The sequence below is a fragment of the Odocoileus virginianus genome, unplaced genomic scaffold (assembly GCF_023699985.2).
Source record: "Odocoileus virginianus isolate 20LAN1187 ecotype Illinois unplaced genomic scaffold, Ovbor_1.2 Unplaced_Contig_9, whole genome shotgun sequence".
NCBI lineage: Eukaryota > Metazoa > Chordata > Mammalia > Artiodactyla > Cervidae > Odocoileus > Odocoileus virginianus.
Window position 1 is genome coordinate 1,299,897 of NW_027224326.1, and position 21,180 is coordinate 1,321,076.

Below are 21,180 nucleotides of genomic sequence, written 5' to 3' on the forward strand. Positions count from 1 at the left end.
TGCGATTAAAGTATATGTTTATTAAAGGCTTAAGAATTAAAACACTGTGGTACTTGTGTCTTAACTTACATTAAGATCAATGAAAAAAATGGAAATGCCAAAATATGGTAGGCGTATACAACACTGGGATTAATTGAAAGAAAAGAGTGGCATTTCAAATCAGCGCTAAGGATGGTCCACTGTATGTGAACTATGGTAGAAAAGAGGAAGCTGAGTGCAGGCCTCACCCCATACTTCACTTTAATACAAAAGTTCTTGAGGAAAACACTGGAGAATTCCCTTATTATCCCATCAACTGCAATCTCAAAGCCAGAAATCATAAAATAGCTACCTGATAATTTCAACTGTTCTAAGAAACTTGATTTAAACACACAGAGCTGAGAGAGGTTTCACTTTACTCATTAAGCTATTCAACTGTTCTGTGCAGTTTAACGTGTTTTACAATAAAAAAGCTTTAAAAAACACCACAGTAAGTAAAGCTAAAACACAAAAACTGGGAAAAATACACCTCATATTATGAACAAAAAACTAACATCCCCCATAAGCTCCTAGAAACTCCTAAAAATATCAACAATCCCATAGAAAAATGAAGCCCGGACACAGAGTTTCTGGCCCCTCAACAAATTAAAAGATTCACACTTGAAAGGCAAAAACAGTTTTTTAAAAACCTGAATGGTCTCTTGAAAGAGTTCCTTTGAAAATCTAGGTCAGATCCTTTTTTACTTTCTGGCTTAAAACCTACTAAGCATTCTGCATCTACTCAGGTATGTGTTTTTCTATCAATGCAGAATCATTCTGTCCTGATCTGTATAGCTATGTATGTTTTTTCCCCCTCCATTAAAGTCAGTTTTAAGGATCTAGAGAAACTGAAGCACCTACTTCTTGTCCTTTCCTGCCACTTGCTGTGTAGTATTTCATCCAGTAATGAAAAACCACAGCTAATTGATGCATGAGGTTGTTATGGTTCAATGATATGAACTAACCTAACAACTTTGTGACTGCTCCACATGGATGTGTCCTAGAACAATGTAAGTTTACAAGTGGTTTCACAGTAGTAACTCTGAACATTATGCAGTTTGCCTCTTCAGACTTCCCCACCTAACAAAGTTGGAAACATGCAGACCAGAGGAGTATTAAGGAGCAGGAGTTAGTTGGGGCGGCGGGCAATCTGTGAAGGAGGAAGGCCTGATAAGGGAGCCACATCGAAGAACAGCTGTTCCCACTGCTTTGCTTCTGTGGGGACAGGTCAGGGAGCCCTGGGTTCTAGCTGCTTGAGTTTCTCCTGGAGTTCCTTGAGCTGGCTTCGACCCCAGTTGATGCGGCTCTGAAGACTGGCCATGTCTGCAGCCAGCTGCAGACCTAGAGGAGGAGAAGAGATTGTCACCGTGGTATCTATGGTGCCACATGACTCAAGGGGCTCTGGACAGCCTCTGGCCTTCAAACTACTCCTAAAACATTCCAGGTACAGCTAGCATTGACTCCTTGAGAACCTCACTGGACTCATACTCTCAAGTGCTTCAGGTCATTGCTAAAATGTCACCTCCTCCTCAGATTTCCTTGACCCTCTTATAGCACCCACCAGGAACTAAAAATTCAGTCTCGTGTCCTTATATCATTCCTTCTTTTCTCCATTATCACAGGCCCTCACTACTCTTGCCTTCTCTCCTTCTACTTGTCTTCTCTGCCCCCAAGAGTGGCCCGCAGTCTGGAGCCACACCTATGTTGCTTCCACTTGATACCTCTCCTGGATAGCTGCTGTGAAGTCCTCTGGGCCCTCCACACCACCCAGTCCACTGGCCAGTCCTGTTTTCTGCCATACTGCCTGGTCACAGTGATCACTCCCTCCAGATCACACTTTACCCTCCTGATGTTGCTTCTGCCCCACTCCTTAGTCTTCTTGACTGGCCTCTTCCCTTCTTTTTCCCCTTACTTCCTGTTCACATTCCTGGGACCTCTGCTGACCTCATCCCACTTCAACTTTAATGCTGTGGCTGTGTCAGCAACTTGGGAATTTAAAACCAGTGTTATGCAGTGAGCTCTCAAATCTCTCTCTCCAGTCCAGGCTTCTTCCAAACTCCAGATCCATGTACCCAACCATCCACTCAAAATCTCTACCACACCAGGAACATACCCCAACACCACTTCTGACTTTACCTCAGCTGCTGCTCTGTGGCCCTCCCACCTCCCCTTTTCAGGCATTCTGACTACAGACTGGGCGCATCCTTCACTGCTCTCCCTCCCTTACTCCTGAACTGATCAGCAAATCCTGTGGTTTTCTACTGGAAAAAACATGCAGTTTCCCCCCACTTATCCTATCTGCCACTGTCCACACCACCTCCACTCTTGCCCACTGGCCTCCTCTCTGCCATACCAAATGCAACATCACCTCAGAGATCTGCCCTGGCTTGTCCCTGGCACCTAGAACACTGTTCCCCCAGATCACCAACAAAGGTCTTTCCTCCATCTCTTCAAGAGGCCTTTCCAGGCTACCAAATATACAACAGCTCACCTAGGCTATGCCATCCATTGCACTCTCTCTACCTTATTTTTTCATAGCAACTTTCATTGCCTGGTATTTTATTTAGGGCCTACTTATTTGTTTGCATGCATGTTTCTGCACTCAATAAAGATCCCATGAGGGTGTTATACCTTTTGTTTCCTGATGTATCCCCAGCACCTCCTATGAACCTGAACTCTGCCAACAGCCAATAAATGCTTTTTTAAAAAACTGTAGGTGTGCAACAAGTCTGAAATGGAGAAAACCTGCAGAGCCTTTTGCAGACTAATCCCAAGCCTGGCATTAGCACTCCCGGTAAATAGAAGGTCCCTTTCAGGGTCACTCACCCTCCCGGAAGCTGGCTTGAGCTTGTCGCAGACTGTGAGGAACCAGGATCCCAAACCATTTCAAAGGGTTCTGGGGGGCTGGGGAGGAGTCTGGCTCTGGGGTCCTTGGGAGACCCTTGCGCCTGCGCAGAGCTGAAGAAAGAAAGGCTGGGGGTCTCGTTATTAATACCTGGCCGTCTTCTTGGCGACAATGTTAAACTCGGTCTAAGCTCAAGATCCCAGAAAATACCAACTGTTGGAAAATCCGTTTTATGTTTTGTAAAATACTTTATTACAAAGAACCACCCTCCCCCTTGGGTCTGTCCACTCTTTTTTACTGACTGCCATAAAACCAGCAGATGACCCCCCTTGTTTACCTGTGAAAAAGGTACACAGACTTTTGCCATTTTGCCTGAACCTGCTGAAAGGCCAGACACACCCTTCAACTCCCCATTGTCTCATAAATGATTAACTGGGATTAGAAATTTGTCCCCCTGAAGCTAGCTAGACACAGAAATAAACATCTTCTGTTCAGCTGAGACTTCCTCTGACTGCAAAACAATTCTAACGGTAAAGGACTTCACCCATAACTTTCTAGTCCCCCTATAAAACTAAGGCAAAAAAACCCGCTCTGCATGGGGACTTCCCTGGTGGTCCAGTAGTTAAGACTTTGCCTTCCAATGCAGGGGGTGCAGGTTCAATCCCTGGTCAGGGAGCCAAGATCCCACATGCCTTGCAGCCAAAAAACCAAAACATAAAGCAGAAGCAATATTAAAAAAAAAAAAAAAACCCACAAAACTGCTCTGCCGAGATATTCTGATCTTCAGAATTGGGGCGCGCTCTATCGCAACAGCCGAAATAAAATCATCTCCTCAGACGTCCCATGCATTTTGTCTTTTATATGGGAAGGGATCCTACGGGAAGAAGAGGGGGAGCTCACCTGCCTCGCGGGACCCCACCTCCTCTGGAGTCTGGGTGCCGGCTCTCACCATCCAGAACTTCTGGAGTCCGTCCTGACCCTCGCTACACAACGAGAAGAGAGATTGGACCTTTGGCGGCCCTGGCCCGGCCTCTACCCGCCCACCCGCTGCAGCATGCAAGGCTCCTCACCTGGTAGAGACGCGGACCTGGGGCTCCATGTGGGAGGCATACTGCAGGGGCCCTACTGACTTGGCACCCATGGCATAGCGCGCTTTGGAAAGCGAGAGCCAGCCCTGGGAAGAGAGAAGAGAGAGGTGAAACGAAGTAACTTCCGTGCGGGTGCCAGACCGCCCTCCCGCCCTAAGCTCCCACCTCCTCCACCCGGGCGTTTAGCGCCTGCCGCTTCGCTTCCAGTTGCTCCAGGTCTCCGAGGAGCTGCAGGAGAAGGAAGTCCAGCTCGGCCCGCAGATCCCGAGAAGCCATCTGCTCGGCTGAGTCGAGAGCCGGCTCCTGACAGGTCGCCTAGTGAGTGTCCGCCGTCCTAGCAGGACAGCCAACAGGCGTGAGAGGCCCGCCCTCTCGGGGGCGTTCCTAGTCGTGGGTGGATTGTGGCTGCCTGCTTTGCGCTGTTCAGGATCAGCGCCCTCAGAGCTGCGACCCTGGAAGTGATAACCTTCGGCAGGCAAGCATCCGAAGGGGACCAGCCACCCGGACAGTCGGCAAGAGCTGTGGTATCTCCGAATCACTTCTGGAAGCGGCCGCGATTTAAATGCAGGGTTGTCGGAGTGGTGATGAAACGAGGCGTCAATTTTGAAGGAGGGGCGGCTTTAATTTCAGAATGGGCGGGTAGGCGATCATCTGGTCAATCGCTGTACAGCTTTTACAGCTGCTGGAGCCTACAGTTATGGTTATTTTAGGGGCTCCTCACCTTCAAATCGAACATTCGTCTCCTTGCGTTAGGTAGTGAAGCCGCGGGCTGTCGCCTTTATTAACTGCCGTTCTAAGCCACGTGACAGCACCTTGCCACCCTATCCTGCCTATTGGTTGCTTCAGTGAGCACGCGCTTCAGTCTGGCCAATCGCTTTGCGACTCCCACTCTGTTCGCCATTTTAACTTCGGGCATTGTCGGAATCAGCGGAATCCAGTGAGGTCTGTACGGACTTTTGGTTAAGGGCGGAAGCGAGGACGGCGGAAGCGAGGACTGCGTTGCGCAAGCGGTATCCAAAAATTCTCCTGGACCCACGTGGAAGTTGCGCTCAGGATGGTAGGAGGGATGTTTTAAACTCCTGTTTTGGAGGTTGGGGGCTGGTGGAGGCTGGGTCTGTGGCCGGTGGGGTCTGGGCGTATGTTTCTGGAGCCTGCTTTGCTTGGCGAAAACCGGTGTCTGAATGGGCCCGCTGTTTCCCAGCTGCGCCGCGAGGCCCGCCTTCGCCGCGAGTACCTGTACCGCAAGGCGCGAGAGGAGGCTGAGCGAACGGCCCAGGAGAGGAAGGACAAGGTTCGGCGCGCGCTTGAGGGTACGTGTGTCCCCCGCTCTCCGATCTTTTCTAGAGACCTTAGTTTTAAAACCCAACGGGAAACAGGCCCCAATGCTGTAAAACGCGTTTAATTAGCATTTACTTATGTTAGTGTGGTGAGTAGTTTTTCACGTATTTACTGGTCATTTCCCTTAACTGTTTGATCTTCCTCATGGTTTGCAAATGTTCCTTTCAAGATGATATGAATTGCTTGTCATTTATGTTACAGTATCCAGAGTTTACAGCTTGCTTATTTTATTTACAGTGTCTTTGTTGTTTTTTAGTCGCTAAATCGCAGTGTCTAGGCCTTTCCAGATTTAAACATTTCACGTGGTCCTATACATATTTTCTCTGCGTCGTTTCTGTTCTTGCTCCCTATTTTCACTACAAGGTAATATCTGATTGTCTTTTACTGCTGTTACAAGTCCCTTGTATTTGAAAACTGTTACTTTGTGTAGAACTTAATTTTATTTGCGTTGTAAATTAGGAATTTAACTTTGCAATATTTTGCCCATTTTCCATTTGCCCTACTGTTAAGAGAGTCTGTCACACATACCTGATTGGAAATGCTTTATTTGTATGTATCTTGTTGGTTCCTGTGTTGGTGGAGCTCTATTTCCTGATAGTACATCAACTCAATACTTGCGTTTTAAATTCACTTTGATCGTCTTAGAGTTTAGGCATGTAAAGTATTGTAGTATGTGTATGTATGTTTATGTCAAGCATAATGTAAAACAGAGCTTCTCAGCGCTAGTGGTGAAAGAATCTACCGTGCTGATGCAAGAGGTGTGGGTTTGAACCCAGAGTAGGAAATGGCAGCCCACTCCAGTATCCTTGCCTGGAAAATTCCAGGGACAGAGGAACCTGGCGGACTACAGCCCATGGAGCCCATAGAGAGTCCATTGCGACTGAGCTCCTGATGTAATGACCTGTCTGCTCACCTTAAGAAGTGAACAATGATAAATATATTGAAGTTCAGAAATATTTCCCCCAACTTAGAGAACCACAGTGTTGAATATTGATTAAAAATAAGCCATTTCCTTCCTCTTCTTTTTTGCCTGTATCATGCTTGTTTGTAATATAAAATCATATTGGTTGATTTTAGGTAGTATTAGGTTTTGTATATTCTTTTGCCACCTTATGTTTTTGTTTGGCATCGTTTCTAAGATCCATTGAATGTAGGTGGGGCTCCTGCAGGTGCATGTTCCACAGGGTCTTCATCCAGTTCACTGTGGGGAGTGGACAGCTCATTTTTAGTTTGGGTCAGCCCTGCTGCTGTGAACACTGTCTCCAGTGTGCAAGAGTTTGCCCAGGGTATGTTAGAGAGAAGGGCTGGGTTCAAGGACATGCTCCAAAGTGGGCATGGCCACACAGCCCAGCTCTTCTGTCAAATCTAGCTTTAGTTCACAGAGGGAACCTCTGACAGAGCATCACGATTAATGATTTTAATGTCAGAGGGTTTGAGGGTTTCTGATCCACCTTCGTATAGAATGAGTAGTTTACATTTATTTTTTTTAACATTGTTAATTTTTTTCTGACTTGACATAGGGAATGCTTACTTGCGGTTAGATATTTTAGAAAGCTCTTAAGTCTTGACACTCAGGACCCATAGTAAATGAAATCACCTATAAACACTCTTAACAAGGTGGCATATAGCCAAAAATAAATCGTTTCATTTCCACCTCCGTCTCTGATTACATATCAGCTCTCTGCTCAGAACAGAGTAAAGGGGTGTTTTTCCATCAAGTTTGTACAGTGTTGTAAAAACTGAAGGTTCTGTGCATGTCTCTCTCAACCTCTCTGTCTTCCCTCTGCAGAGAACCGCCTGATTCCCACCGAGTTACGCAAGGAAGCTCTGGCCTTACAGGGGGCCCTGGAATTTGACGATGCCGGCGGTGAAGGTAACCTTCCTGACTCTATGGGCCAGCTTCTCTTGCTGCACTTGAGCCCACTAACTTCCATGTCATTCCTGAGACACCTTGAAGAAAGGCTGTGAAGCTCCTGATCCTGAGACTGTCCTCCAGGCACGCTCGTGGCTGTGCACAGATGACGCCTCAGGGGCCCTCTCACTGAGTGCTCCCAGTTGTGTTCACATGACACAGTACTACCCCACTTTGTACTTTGTCTGTTAATTGGCCCTCTCACTAGGAATGTAGGCTCTGCTGGGGCAGAACAGTGTCCATTTTGTCCATTCCTGTGTCCTCAGCTACCAGGACTTCATTGGTATCCAGATGTGTGATTCATTGCATCATTCAACAAATATGAAAGGAATCACAGCATACATTTTTGCTGTGAGGTAAAGGAGTCTGTTACTCTTGGCCTTAACAGAGTCTGGACTTGTGCTAACATGGTAGCTGCTTGTTCCATGTGATTACCAGAGGTTAAATGAACTAAAATTAAATAGATTCAATTCCTCGATCACACGTGTGCTTGTAGCCAGTTTGGCCAGGGGCCACCCTGCTGCCCAGAGCAGGTACAGAGCCTTTCCATCCTTGAAGGTATTGTCAGACAGTGTTGTTCTAGGTGGATTTGATCTCCGCAAGTTAGCATTTCATTTTCCTCGGCAATATTGTGTTCTTGTGCCTCATGCTTCTAACAGGTGTGACCAGCCACGTAGATGATGAGTATCGATGGGCAGGGGTTGAGGATCCCAAGATCATGATTACAACCTCCCGAGATCCCAGTTCCCGCCTTAAGATGTTTGCAAAGGTATGACGACAGGCGTGAGTGGGAAGGTGTTCAGACACTCGGAGTCCCAGTCCTAACCAGAGGGAGTTCACATGCAGGAGCTGAAGTTGGTGTTCCCTGGTGCCCAGCGCATGAACCGTGGCCGGCATGAGGTAGGAGCTCTGGTGCGAGCCTGCAAAGCCAATGGGGTCACTGACCTGCTGGTTGTCCATGAGCATCGAGGCACACCCGGTAAGGCTGGTGGGAGGGAGCTCGGTGCTGCGAGGGTAGCTGGCTCGGAGCAGAGGGTCTCTGACTGCTTGCATGGCCCTGCCAGTGGGGCTCATTGTCAGCCACCTGCCCTTTGGCCCAACTGCGTACTTCACACTGTGCAACGTAGTCATGAGGCATGACATCCCTGACCTGGGCACTGCATCAGAGGCCAAGCCTCATCTCATCATGCATGGATTCTCCTCCCGCCTGGGCAAGCGGGTGAGTATGAGGCCATGGGCTGGGGGCTGGGGGCTCGAGGGTTCCAGGCCAGGCATTTGAGGCTTTTCTTCGTGCTGCCCTAGGTCTCTGACATACTCCGCTACCTGTTCCCTGTGCCCAAAGATGACAGCCACCGGGTCATCACCTTCGCCAACCAGGATGACTACATCTCCTTCCGGTGGGTCTGTTGACCCGGCTCAAGTGATGTCCTGAGCTTTATGTCGCTGTACTGTTAACTGATCATCCTGCAGCTGCTCCCTGCTTCCCCTCAACCCTGCCCTGTCCCCTCTGCCCCAGGCACCACGTATACAAGAAGACCAACCACCGCAATGTGGAGCTGACTGAGGTTGGGCCACGCTTTGAGCTGAAGTGTGAGTTTGGGGCTTTCTCCTACACCTGGTGGTGGGCAGTGCTGGATATGTAGGTGACCATATCTCATCCCCTTCCCCCAGTGTACATGATCCGACTGGGCACGCTGGAACAGGAGGCCACTGCAGACGTAGAGTGGCGCTGGCACCCCTACACCAACACCGCACACAAGAGAGTCTTCCTGAGTGCTGCGTGAGCCCACTCACCAGTCAGGATGTGGCCCTGGACCCGGGAGGTGGGGAGAGGTCAGATGAAATCTGATTGCCACAGCACGCTGTTTACCTCCTAAGTGGTCAGGGCAGGTCTGTCTGTTGAGTGTGAAAGGTGTGGGGTCTCCTCAGGTGCGGACCTCACAGCTCTGGGACGTCCTCAGGCCCGGTAGTGACGTGTGTAGGACAAGGCAGACCTGGTGAGGTGACAAGCTCCTGGGCTGTTGGGAGGGTTTGGTGCTACCCTGGGAGAGCTGGTGCTGCTGTTAGTGACCCTGTACATTCTTCATTTGGGAATGGGAATAAAAATGTGAGTGCAAAATTTCACAGTGGAGATTGGCCCTGGGGACCAACTTTCAGCCAGGGCAGGCAGAAAATAAACAAGATGCAAACCATTTATTCATTTCATTGTGGTCTCCTTTGAGTATAATTCAAGTTCCTTAGAGAACCCAGTGCACTTGGGTTCACCAGCAGTGGGAAGCATATGGCCATCTTTCCCTTTAAGGATCTCTTTAGGATCTCCCTAGATTACTGAGGATATCTCTTAAGTTGTCCAGGATGTCTGGTATGGGAATTCACCAGTTTTTGATGGGCACAGACTCAACTTGTTTCCTATTTTTATAATCACAGACATTGCTTCAGGAACACTGAACATAATGTCTGTGCATATTTATGTAAGTATATCTGATGAGTAAACTGCTGCAAGTGGAATTGTCTTGAAAATGATTATAGATGCTGCTGAATTGTCCTCCAAGAGGCTGTCTCTTCCAGCCACTGTCAGTAGATCTGAGTGTTTCCTGTGTCCTTGTGAGCACTGGGGAATGTCAGACTTGGCCAAGCTCTAGGCACAAAATTGTTCCTTAATTGAATTTGTTTTTAAAATTATAACAGATGTTAGTGTTAGTTGCTCAGTTGTGTCCGACTCTGCAACCCCATGGACTGTAGCCCACCAGGCTCCTCTGTCCATGGGATTCTCTAGGCAAGAATACTGGAGAGGATAATCATGCCCTCCTTCAGGGGATCTTCTGAGCCAAGGAATTGAACCTGGGTGTGCTGCATTGCAGGCAGATTCTTTACCATCTAATCCACCAGGGAAGCTTGTAACAGATGTCATACATCTTCAAATATTCATTAACTATATGTGTGTTCTCTGTGGCCTGTTAGCTCTTTATAGAAAGTTGTTTACCTCTATGTTGATAGATTGTTTTAAGTCTTTTAATTGTGGAGAATTCCAAAATAAGAGCAGAGAGGACTGTACAGTGAGTCCCCGAAGCCCATCTCATTGACCAGTATCCTGGTGGCTCAGCAGTAAAGAATCCACCTGCCAGTGCAGGAGATGGGGAGACACAGGAGCCATGGGTTTGATCCCTGAGCCAGGAACATCCCTTACAGAAGAAAATGGCAACCCACTCTAATATTCCTGCCTGGGAAATTCCTGCCTGGGAAATGTCTTGGACAGAGGAGCCTGGCCGGCTACAGTCCATGTGGTTGCGAAAGATTTAGCAACTAAACAACAACCCACTTTGTGGCTGTACTCTCTCCCTATATCTGCTCCACCTGTTTATTTTGAGGCAAACCCCAGATACCATATCATTTCATCCAAAAGTACTTCCATACAGCTCTAAAAAATAAGACTCAACAAAAATAATATAGCACTGTCACACTTAAAAAAATCAATAGTTATTCCAGATTCTACTCTACATATCCAGTTAATGTTCAGTTTTCCCTGATATGGTATGTTCATTTGAACCAGGATGCAACTTAGGTGCATTTCATTGCAAATGGTTGACAATTCTCTTGTCCTTTTTAAAACAGCTTTATTGAGATAATAATGCACGTCAACACCATTCATTTGTTTAAAGTATACAGTTAAATTTTTTTTTATTATATTCACAGGGTTGTACAGTCATCGCCACAATCTAATTTTAGGCCATTTTTGTCCCTTCTGAAAGAAACTCCATACCCTTTAGCTGTCACCTCTCATTCCTGTCCAATCTTCTCCCAACTCTCAGCACCTTGTAACCACTAATCTACTTTTGGTCTCTATAGATTTATTTGCCTACTCTGGACGTTCCATAAGAACTGTGATAGAGAAGAATCTTGTATTCCATTACAAGTTATTAACTAAAGGGATGTTGCCTCCAAACTTAAATTATACATAACGGCCAGTCTTTGGGAACCTTGCTTCCAGGTAATGAGTGTTAGGCTAAAATACCTTTGTTTAGCTCCAGGAAACATCCTGACCAGGCCCAGCTGTTAATGACTGCAGGAAGGAGGAAATTAACACATCCCCTCTGGAGGCGAAAGGGAACCAGGAAGTGTTTGACTTTTCTCCGTCCCCTTTTGGTATAAAGGAGCCTGAGTTGAGACTCAGGCAAGATGATTGAAGCCCATTATCTTGGTTTGCTGGCTTTCTGAATGAAGTCTCTGTTCCTTGTCTCAGTGACTTATCTCGAGCCCGCCTGTTGTGCAGCAAGCTTAGTATGTATGAGCTACACTCAGTGACGGGATGGAATTGTATGGTTTGTAGTGCTTTGTGACTGGCTTCTATCCACTAAAGAATAGTCAGAACCTGAGAGTAAAAAGTTATTTTATTTGGTGGGAATGTTTAGGACTTCAAGCCTGGGAAACAGCATCTTAGCCAGCCCTGAGGAGCTGCTCTGAAGAGGCTGGAGAGGGAGGCAGGCTGTAGATAGAAGTTTGCAACAAAGAGGGCAGACAGTCCAAACATCAAAGATTATTGTTAATTAAGGAAAACCAGATATCTCAAGGAACTTATTGCTCTTCTGTATATAGGAAGATGCAAATTTCTGGGCTCACTGAACTCTTTCCTTTCATATGTACTTCTGCTATCTGGGACCAAATCCCACAATCTTGGTTTTTGAGTGTTCACATCTTTAATTCCTCTTTCATCGAAAGGGGTGGCAGAAGACTGCTGCTTTTGCTCATATCCAGCACCCCCGCCCCCCACCTCCAAGCTCCTTAGCAATCACTGTGGGGGCCGGGGCAGCAGCATCTAGTGGGTCACAGGCATTATTTTCCCTTTTGGGAGCTCATTCACGTTTAGAGGCCTGAAATCACTGATGGCGGTGATATTCTTGCCCACTGATTTGGCAGGAAATATTTCACACTTCTCTTGTTTTCAAACTTTATATTGTAGTATGTATCACTAGTTCATTCCTCTTTGTTGCTAGATAGTACTCTATTCTATGTGTGTAAGGTGACAGTGGCATCAGGCAGAGAAAAATACATTCTGGGAAGAGAGAGGGTGACCTTAGATACCCATGCTGTCCCTTTACAGCCCAGCCTTCATACCCTGTCGGTGGGAAATTGTGCCTTGAAGGATGGGGTCCTTAGTTCAGCTCACAGCTGGGGTCCTGTGATCATGTATTCGGAGGGGTCTCATGGTCGGGTGGTCATGTCTCAGTTTTCAGTTCAGTCGCTCAGTTGTGTCCAACTCTGCGACCCCATGGACTGCAGCACGCCAGGCCTCCCTGTCCATCACCAGCTCCCAGAGTTTACTCAAACTCATGTCCATTGAGTCCATGATGCCATCCAACCATCTCATCCTCTGTCGTTCCCTTCTCCTGCCCTCAATCTTTCTAACCATCAGGGTCTTGTCAAAGAGTCACTTGTTTGCATCAGGTGGGCAAAGTATTGGAGTTTCAGCTTCAGCATCAGTCCTTACAATGAATATTCAGGACTGATTTCCTTTAGGATGGACTGGTCGTATCTCCTTGCAGTCCAAGGACTCAAGAATCGTCTCCAACACCACAGTTCAAAAGCATCAGTTCTTTGGCGCTCAGCTTTCTTTATAGTCCAACTCTCACATCCATACATGACTACTGGAAAAACCATAGCTTTGACTAGATGGACCTTTGTCAGCAAAGTAATGTCTCTGCTTTTTAATATGCTGTCTAGTTTGTCATAACTTTTCTTCCAAGGAGCAAGCGTCTTTTAATTTCATGGCTGCAGTCACCATCTGCAGTGATTTTGGAGCCCCCCAAAATAAAGTCTGTCATTGTTTCCACTGTTTCCCCATCTATTTGCCATGAAGTGATGGGACCAGATGCCATGATCTTAGTTTTCTGAATGTTGAGTTTTAAGCCAACTTTTTCACTCTCCTCTTTCATCAAGAGGCTCTTTAGTTCTTCACTTTCTGCCATAAGGGTGGTGTCATCTACATATCTGAGGTTATTGATATTTCTCCTCGGCAGTCTTGATTCCAGCTTGTGCTTCATCCAGCCCAGTGTTTCTCATGATGTACTCTGCATATAAGTTAAATAAGCAGGGTGACAATATACAGCCTTGACATACTCCTTTTCCTATTTGGAACCAGTCTGTTGTTCCATGTCCAGTTCTAACTGTTGCTTCCTGACCTGCACACAGATTTCTCAAGAGGCAGTTCAGGTGGTCTGGTATTTCCATCTCTTTAAGGATTTTCCAGTTTCTTGTGATCCACACAGTCAAAGGCTTGGCATAGTCAATAAAGCAGAAATTGATGTTTTCCTGGAACTCTCTTGCTCTTTCGGTGATCCAGTGGATGCTGGCAATTTGATCTCTGGTTCCTCTTCCTTTACTAAAACCAGCTTGAACATCTGGAAGTTCATGGCTCACATACTGGCTTGGAGAATTTTGAGCATTACTTTGCTAGCATGTGAGATGAGTGCAGTTGTGTGGTAGTTTGAGCATTCTTTGGCATTGCCCTTCTTTGGGATTGGAATGAAAACTGACCTTTTCCAGTCCTGTGGCCACTGCTGAGTTTTCCAAATTTGCTGGCATATTGAGTGCAGCACTTTCACAGCATCATCTTTTCAGATTTGAAATAGCTCAACTGGAATTCCATCACCTCCACTAGCTTTGTTTGTAGTGATGCTTCCTAAGGCCCACATCGCATTCCAGGATGTCTGGCTCTAGGTGAGTAATCACACCATCATGATAATCTGGGTCGTGATGATCTCTTTTGTATACTTCTGTGTATTTATCTTAATCTTGTTTGCTTCTGTTAGGTCTGTACCATTTCTGTCCTTTATTGAGCCCATCTTTGCATGAAATGTTCCCTTGGTATCTCTCATTTACTTGAAGAGATCTCTAGTCTTTCCAATTCTATTGTTTTCCTCTTATTTCTTTGCACTGATCTCTGCTGCTGCTGCTAAGTTGCTTCATTTGTGTCCGACTCTGTGCAACCCCATAGATGGCAGCCCATCAGGCTCCCCCACTCCCTGGGATTCTCCAGGCAGGAACACTGGAGTGGGTTGCCATTTCTTTCTCCAATGCATGAAAGTGAAAAGTGAAAGTGAAGTCGCTCAGTCGTGTCCGACTCTTAGCGACCCCATGGACTGCAGCCTACCAGGCTCCTCCGTCCATGGGGTTTTCCAGGCAAGAGTACTGGAGTGGGGTGCCATTGCCTTCTCCGACACTGATCACTGAGGAAGGCTTTTTTATCTCTCCTTGCTGTTCTTTGAAACTGCATTCAAATGGGTGTATCTCGCCTTTTCTCCTTTGCCTTTCGCTTCTTTTCATAGCTGTTTGTAAGGCCTCATCAGACAGCCATTTTTCTTTTTTGCATTTATTTTTCTTGGGGATGGTCTTGATCCCTTACTCCTGTATGATGTCCCAAACCTCCATAGTTCTTCAGGCACTCTGTCTATCAGATCTAATCCCTTGAATCTATTTGTCACTTCCACTGTATAATCGTAAGGGATTTGATTTAGGTCATACCTGAATGGTCTAGTGGTTTTCCCTACTTTCTTCAATTTAAGTCTGAATTTGGCAATAAGGAGTTCATGATCTGAGCCACAGTCAGCTCCCAGTCTTGTTTTTGCTGACTCTAGAGCTTCTCCATCTTTGGCTGCAAAGAATATAATCAGTCTGATTTCGGTGTTGACCATCTGGTGATGTCCATGTGTAGAGTCTTCTCTTGTGTTGTTGGAAGAGGGTGTTTGCTATGACCAGTGCGTTCAGTTGACAAAACTCTATAGCCTTTGCCCTGCTTCATTCTGTCTTCCAAGGCCAAACTTGTCTGTTATTCTGAGTATCTCTTGAACTTCCTACTTTTGCATTCCAGTCCCCTATAATGAAAAGGATATCTTTTTTGGGTGTTAGTTCTAGAAGGTCTTGTAGGTCTTCATAGAACTGTTCAGCTTCAGCTTCTTCAGCCTTACTGGTCGGGGCATAGATTTGGATCACTGTGATATTGAATGGTTTGCCTTGGAAATGAACAGAGATCATTCTGTCATTTTTTGAGATTGCATCCAAATACTACATTTCAGACTCCTGTTGACTGTGGTGGCTATTCCATTTCTTCTAAGGGATTCTTGCCCACAGTAGTAGATATAATGGTCATCTGAGTTCAGTTTACCCATTCCAGTCCATTTTATTTCGCTGATTCCTAAAATGTGGACATTCACTCTTGCCATCTCCTGTTTGACCACTTCCAATTTGCCTTGATTCATGGACCTAACATTCCAGGTTCCTATGCAATATTGTTCTTTATATCAGACTTTACTTCCATCACCAGTCACACCCACAACTGGGTATTGTTTTTGCTTTGGCTCCATCTCTTCATTCTTTTTGGAGTTATTTCTCCACTGATCTCCAGTAGCATATTGGGCACCTACCGACCTGGGGAGTTCATCTTTCAGTGTCCTGTCTTTTTGCCTTTTCATACTGTCCATGGGGTTCTCAAGGCAAGAATACTGAAGTAGGTTTGCCATTTCCTTCTCCAGTGGACCACATTTTGTCAGAACTCTCCACCATGACCCGTCCATCTTGGGTGGTCCTATGCAGCATGGCTCATATTTTCATTGAATTAGACAGGGCTGTGATCCATGTGATCAGATTGGTTAGTTTTTTGTGATTGTGGTTTTCAGGCTGTCTGCCCTCAAATGGAAAAGGATAAGAGGCTTATGCAAACGTTCTGATGGGAGAGACTGACTGGGGGAAACTGGGTCTTATTCTGATGGAGGGGTCCATGCTCAGTAAATATTTAATCCAATTTTCTGTTGATGGGTGGAGCTATGTTCCCTCCCTGTTATTGACCTGGGGCCAAACTATGGTGGAGGTAATGAAGATAATGGTGACCTCCTTCAAAAGGTCCCATGCATGCACTGCTACACTCAGTGCCCCCAACCCTGCAGCAGGCCACCACTGACCCACACCTCCGCCGGAGACTCCTGGACACTCACGGGCAAGTCTGGGTCAGTCTCTTGTGGGGTCACTGCTCCTTTCTCCTGGGTCCTGGTATGCACAAGGTTTTGTTTGTGCCCTCCGGTTCTATTTCCCAGGCCTTTGTAAGTAAGTTCTGGCAGCTCTGTGGTGGGGTTAATGGCGACCTCCTCCAAGAGGGCTTATGCCATACCCAAGTCTGCTGCACCCAGAGCCCTGCCCCTGCAGCAGTCCACTGCTGACCTGTACCTCCACAGGAGACACTCAAACACAGACACTCACCCCATGTCCAAGGTCGGAGAAGCCCCAGCAAGACAGTAGGTGCTAGAGCGGCTATGAGGAGATATCCCACATCCAAGGGCAAAGGAGAAGCCCCAATAAGATGGTAGGAGGGGCAAAATCGTGTTTAGAATCAAACCCCATTCTTGCCAGAGATGCTCAGAGGGCTCTAATAAACCTTGTGTGCACCAGGTGGGTCATGTAGTCTTGAGACACTGGCACAAGCAGGGAAAAACAGCATGCCACCAGGGCGTTGTGGTCACTGTGACTTCATCTCGTTTGTCAAGTCACCACAGTGGGCCATTTTTTTAACAATACCATGAGCCCCCTGTGGACCCTAACAGTGTACACCATATTTTCTTTATCTATCAGTTTATGAAAGTTGGTTTCTCACTTTGGGACTGTTTTGAATAATGCTGCTATGAGCATTTGTGTTCTCTTAAACTTTTTCTTTGTAATTTATTCATTTAGGAAATTGGTTTGTCTTGTAGAGTTTCCAGAGTCTGGAATAAAAGCCCTCCCAAAGGCAGTTACCACCAGTCACTGGTGAATGCAAACTGCATAACTGGAGTGAGTGGCATTTTTCTGTTTGCCAACTGGGCCAAACAGAAGGCCACCCAACCAAAGGTTCTTAACAGAGTAGAGCAGTGGGAGAATTTTTTCAAATATCTTCTTCCCTCTTGTGGCCTAGTTAAAAAAGGAAGTCAGAGAAGAACTTTTCAGTGGGGATTTCAGTATCAGACTGTCTCCTCACAAGCTTTCTAGGTGAAGGTGATGTCTCCTGTTTAAAAGTTACGATTTCCCCTTTGTAACAACAGCCTAGGCTGGGCTCTGCACAGTATTGTGAAAACTTCCCTGAGCACCTTCTAGCACCCTGTCCACTCGGCTCTGTTGCTGGCCTCTGAGCTGGCAAGCAGGCGACAGACTAGCATGTGGGTGGGAGTGCCCAGGACCTGTAGGACAGTGTCAGCTGCTCCCACTGCTTGCCACCAGGAGTATGTGCAAGAGGGCCAGCAGCAGCAGTGAGTCCCATTGCAAGAACACAGCTTTCAGTTCTCTGGGAGAATGGAGAGGGGTGAGCCGGGGCTGCTAGAGGAGGTCTTGGTGGTCTTCCCACCCCCCACACCCCTCGCCTGAGCTGAGTGGAGGGCAAGCCAGGAGAATCTGGATGTTAAGAGACATGGAGGGATGGCCAGTGTCAGGATGGCAGTCTGCTTAACAAGAGGAGGACATAAGAGTGGGGCAGGGAAGAGGGTGTGCAGTTGTGGGTGAATGTGCAGCCAGAAACAATGAACCATGGTGGAAGCATGGCAGGTGGACTGAAGTCTCAGCCACTTTGTTCACAGGCCAGATAGGCAGATAGATCCCCAAACAGGCAGACAGACACACAAACCCCTGGTAAAACAGAGTTCTAGATAAAATCCCAGGCAGAGACAGATTACATAGCAGGATAGCCAAACAAATGGACAGAATCTTAGAGAGGTGGGAAGATGACCAGCCAGACATCCAGAGAGACCTGTGTTCAGACACACAGACACCCCCCCACCTGCCAACCGAAAGATAGAATCCCTCAAGAATAGACAAAGCACCACAACTGGACAGAGAGACAGTCAGTGGAAAGACATCCTCCTACCCAGTCAACTCTCCAGCCAGACCTTCAGCTTGACAGTCTTAACTCTGCCAGTAAGAAAGACCCCAGCCTATCAGAAAGGTGCTAAGGACAGACAGATGTACCCTAAACCAGGGGGACAGACAGAGATACCCCATCCTGTTGGACAAACCCACCCCCAGCCCCTAGTGGAACAGAGATTCCCCCAACTAGCCAGAACCTATTTGCTGCATTATTTGCCCTGCCTCCCAGTCACCACCACAGATATGCAGGGCTCGCTGACCCTCAGTGTTGCCTCTGCTCTCCAGGTTGCCAGTTTCCAGTGACTGTTGACATCGAATGACATTCACTACTAGCAGGGTTCAGAAAGCCCTTTTGTGATCTGCAGTGGATGTTCCCCCTTTACTCTGGTGTCCACTATCCCCAAATGATTGCCCTTAGTGTCCATGATTACTCAGGGGCTCAAGCACCTCTGTGACTCCTCCAGTGGACCTCCATATTTTCTCAAAAGTTCACTGATGCTTCTTTACCTCACCACCCTGAGTCCAACAACTGAGTCCTGAGACCATCCAAGATTTCTCTGTGATTACACTGACATTCACTATCGAGCCCTGGTTAGGGGTCCTCAATGAACTTCCTTGACTCTTTTGACCCCTCAATTACTTAGTAAACTAACACTCCAAGTCCCAGTGGCTCCCCGGTTATTTTGTCTCTCACTGACCTCCCAGTAACTGCCACTGACATCTACTGACAGTCTCCGTGAACATCCAAGGAACTCTCACTGGCCTGCAATGAACTCACTGACAACGTCCATCCTCGGTGGTCACTACTGACTTCCTTTGAACTTTCAAAGATGACTGAGTCAACAGTGCCTCGATCCCTCAATAAGTGAAACATCCCTACTGACCTGCTTTTTGCCTTCTTAGTCACTTAAACCGGGACTGGCAACCTACAACCTGCAGCCCACCAGAGAAACAAAACTGTGACACATGAAATTAAAATTTAAAGTCCACAAATAAAGTTTGGAATATAGTTATGTTCATCCCTTTACATATGGCCTATGGTTGCTTTCGCCCTGCCTGTCGAAGTTGAGTGGCTGGGATAAGAACCAGAGACCTGAGTCCTTTAAGCAACAGTTTGCCTGTCTGTGACAACATTCTGGTAACTGCCTAATGAATTAGGTTCACACTCCTTACATCCAAAGTGAAGGATGGGCTAGCCCATCTACACTGACCGGCCCTTGGCAGGGGCCCCTGGCTCCTCCCTACTCTCCAGCCTTCCCCTTGGTGGCCCTAGGGCAGCAGCTGTGCTCTGGCCTTCTCCCCATTTTGTGAAGACGACAGTGTGAGGATGAAAAAAAAAAAAATCCTTAAAAGCGTTGAGAACATCTAGACCCCTGGAACCCACTCCCAAAACCTCAATTCTGTTTCCTGGAAGTTTTATAAGGCTTGAGATGCTCAAATTAGGATGATCCTGGCTCCCTCAGCTCCTCCTGGCCCGACCCAGAAAAAGAAGGAACCTCAAGAAATTCTTTCCCACAGCTCAGGTGCCCGGGTGTCATTTCCCCCCGCGGCTACCTCTCCCAACCTCCCTTGGACTCCGCCCGAGCGCAGAGCGGGGTAAGGTCTCCACACAGGGTTTCCCGGTTAGGAATTTCAGCTCGATCTAGGCAGCCGTCTTTACTCACAGCTGACACGCCACCCTGGTTGGGATCCGGACACAGTCCAGCTCCCAGAAGACCGGGCCCTGGAGGCCGGGCGAGGGTACAGCCATTCGCCCTGCTAGGGCGTGGACCCCGGGCCCAAGCTAGAGGAGATGTCCATATGACCATAGGGACTCAAGTCAGCCCGCGCGGAGACAAAATGATGGAAGCGCCGGCGCAGTTTTCCAGCCCCACGCGCAGCCAGAAGAGCCCAGCGCCCTCAGTCGGGGAGCCTGTGGGCGGGGCTTGGGCGGGCTCTGAGTATCATTGGCCGAGGGGCGCGCCCTGTCTGCCGCTGCGCACTCCCATTGGCTGGCGGGATCTGAGGCGGGGCCTCGGCTGCCTTCAGCGGAGTCTACCCCAGCAGAAAGCGCGGAACGCCACAGGTAGACTGCGCCTCACTCCCAGGCGGCGCCATGAGCCGCAGTTTGGATGCTGCGCGGAGCTTCTTGGAGCAGTTGGAGGCACTGGGCGGCAGGGATGGGGTGGTCTTCGCCGGCGAGTTCAGCGTGAGTGGGCGAGTGTGGACTGCCGAGCTCCTGCTCCTCGCCCTAGACAGTCCGGACCTCTGCCTGTTCTTCTATGCACCCTGCTGCACACTTTGCTTCTCTCTCGGCGTCCAGGGTCGTCTTCTCACTTCGAGATCTCTCAATTTTTCTCTCCCCAGCACCTCTCTTTGTCGCACTCTCTCCCTGCCTGTCTTCACCTTCTGCCTGCAGAGTCCCAGAGGGCGAAGTCCACGGCCGTCCCGGGCGGAGCCGCACACGCCCTCGGGTCCCTGCGCCCTAGCTGCGCTCCGGGTATCATCGGGTGGCTGAGCGGAGAAGGCGGGCGCTCACGCGATGCCCGGCCGCTCCAGACGACCCGGGGGGTCACTGCCACTATTGTGGTCCTGGGGAGGAAGGGGCTGGGAAAAGAGGAACCAAGAGGCTAGAGGCCCCCCTGCGGTGAGGATATGGACGCCAGTTCTTACAGACGATGTGGCCTGAGGCGCTTTATCCGGTCTCTCTGGCCTCTGTTTCTCCTAGGGTGAAATGTGACGAAACTGACCTGAGGATTAAAATAGCCACTGTGGGTAAAGACCGCTTAGCACATCTTGAGCGCTCACTTTATAGGCGCCTTTGTCACTAGTTATAAATAATCCTAAACTTTACAGTGGGGTAGTGCAAGCCATACGTAAGGAGTGCTAATGCAGCAGCGTCGTAGGCATCACACTGTACAAGTACTGAGATACTTTAAATATAATAACATAGAAACGTGTTAGAATTATATATGGTGACATCTCAAATTTAGAAATGTCTGATAAATATATGTAAGTAATAAATGACTATATAATCATTAAGTACAATAGAAATAGAGAACCGTTTATGAAATAATTGTATTAGTAAATATAAAATATATAGTGTATATGTATAAATATGGTCA

General features: G+C 47.7%; 3 protein-coding genes across 6 annotated transcripts in view; 2 read left to right on the forward strand and 1 right to left on the reverse strand.

Moving 5' to 3' along the window:
- Positions 1–21,180, reverse strand: part of CCDC115 (coiled-coil domain containing 115) — a 22,301-nt gene continuing 1,121 nt past the window's right edge. The window contains exons 1-5 of one of the 4 annotated variants that reach the window (XM_020906830.2): positions 4,673–4,786; positions 3,934–4,037; positions 3,764–3,846; positions 2,845–2,991; positions 1–1,359 (exon numbers count right to left, since the gene is read on the reverse strand). In XM_020906830.2, the coding sequence (XP_020762489.1) occupies positions 1,247–1,359; positions 2,845–2,991; positions 3,764–3,846; positions 3,934–4,037; positions 4,673–4,687 (462 nt within the window). In that variant the 5' untranslated portion in view covers positions 4,688–4,786 and the 3' untranslated portion in view covers positions 1–1,246. Of the gene's footprint in view, positions 1,360–2,844; positions 2,992–3,763; positions 3,847–3,933; positions 4,038–4,116; positions 4,228–4,672; positions 4,787–21,180 lie in introns of those variants that run through there. The other 3 variants (XM_020906829.2, XM_020906828.2, XM_070463913.1) reach the window with 3 other exon arrangements.
- On the forward strand, positions 4,923–9,393 carry IMP4 (IMP U3 small nucleolar ribonucleoprotein 4). The gene is made up of 9 exons (XM_020906827.2): positions 4,923–5,008; positions 5,153–5,261; positions 7,079–7,162; positions 7,861–7,970; positions 8,048–8,180; positions 8,266–8,420; positions 8,504–8,598; positions 8,718–8,791; positions 8,873–9,393. Exons 1-9 carry the CDS (start codon positions 5,006–5,008, stop codon positions 8,983–8,985), a joined length of 876 nt encoding a protein of 291 aa, XP_020762486.1. The 5' UTR covers positions 4,923–5,005; the 3' UTR covers positions 8,986–9,393.
- Positions 20,133–21,180, forward strand: part of PTPN18 (protein tyrosine phosphatase non-receptor type 18) — an 18,695-nt gene continuing 17,647 nt past the window's right edge. The window contains exon 1 of the mRNA XM_020906824.2: positions 20,133–20,264. Coding sequence (XP_020762483.2) covers positions 20,172–20,264 — 93 coding nt within the window. The 5' untranslated portion in view covers positions 20,133–20,171. The remainder of the gene's footprint in view (positions 20,265–21,180) is intronic.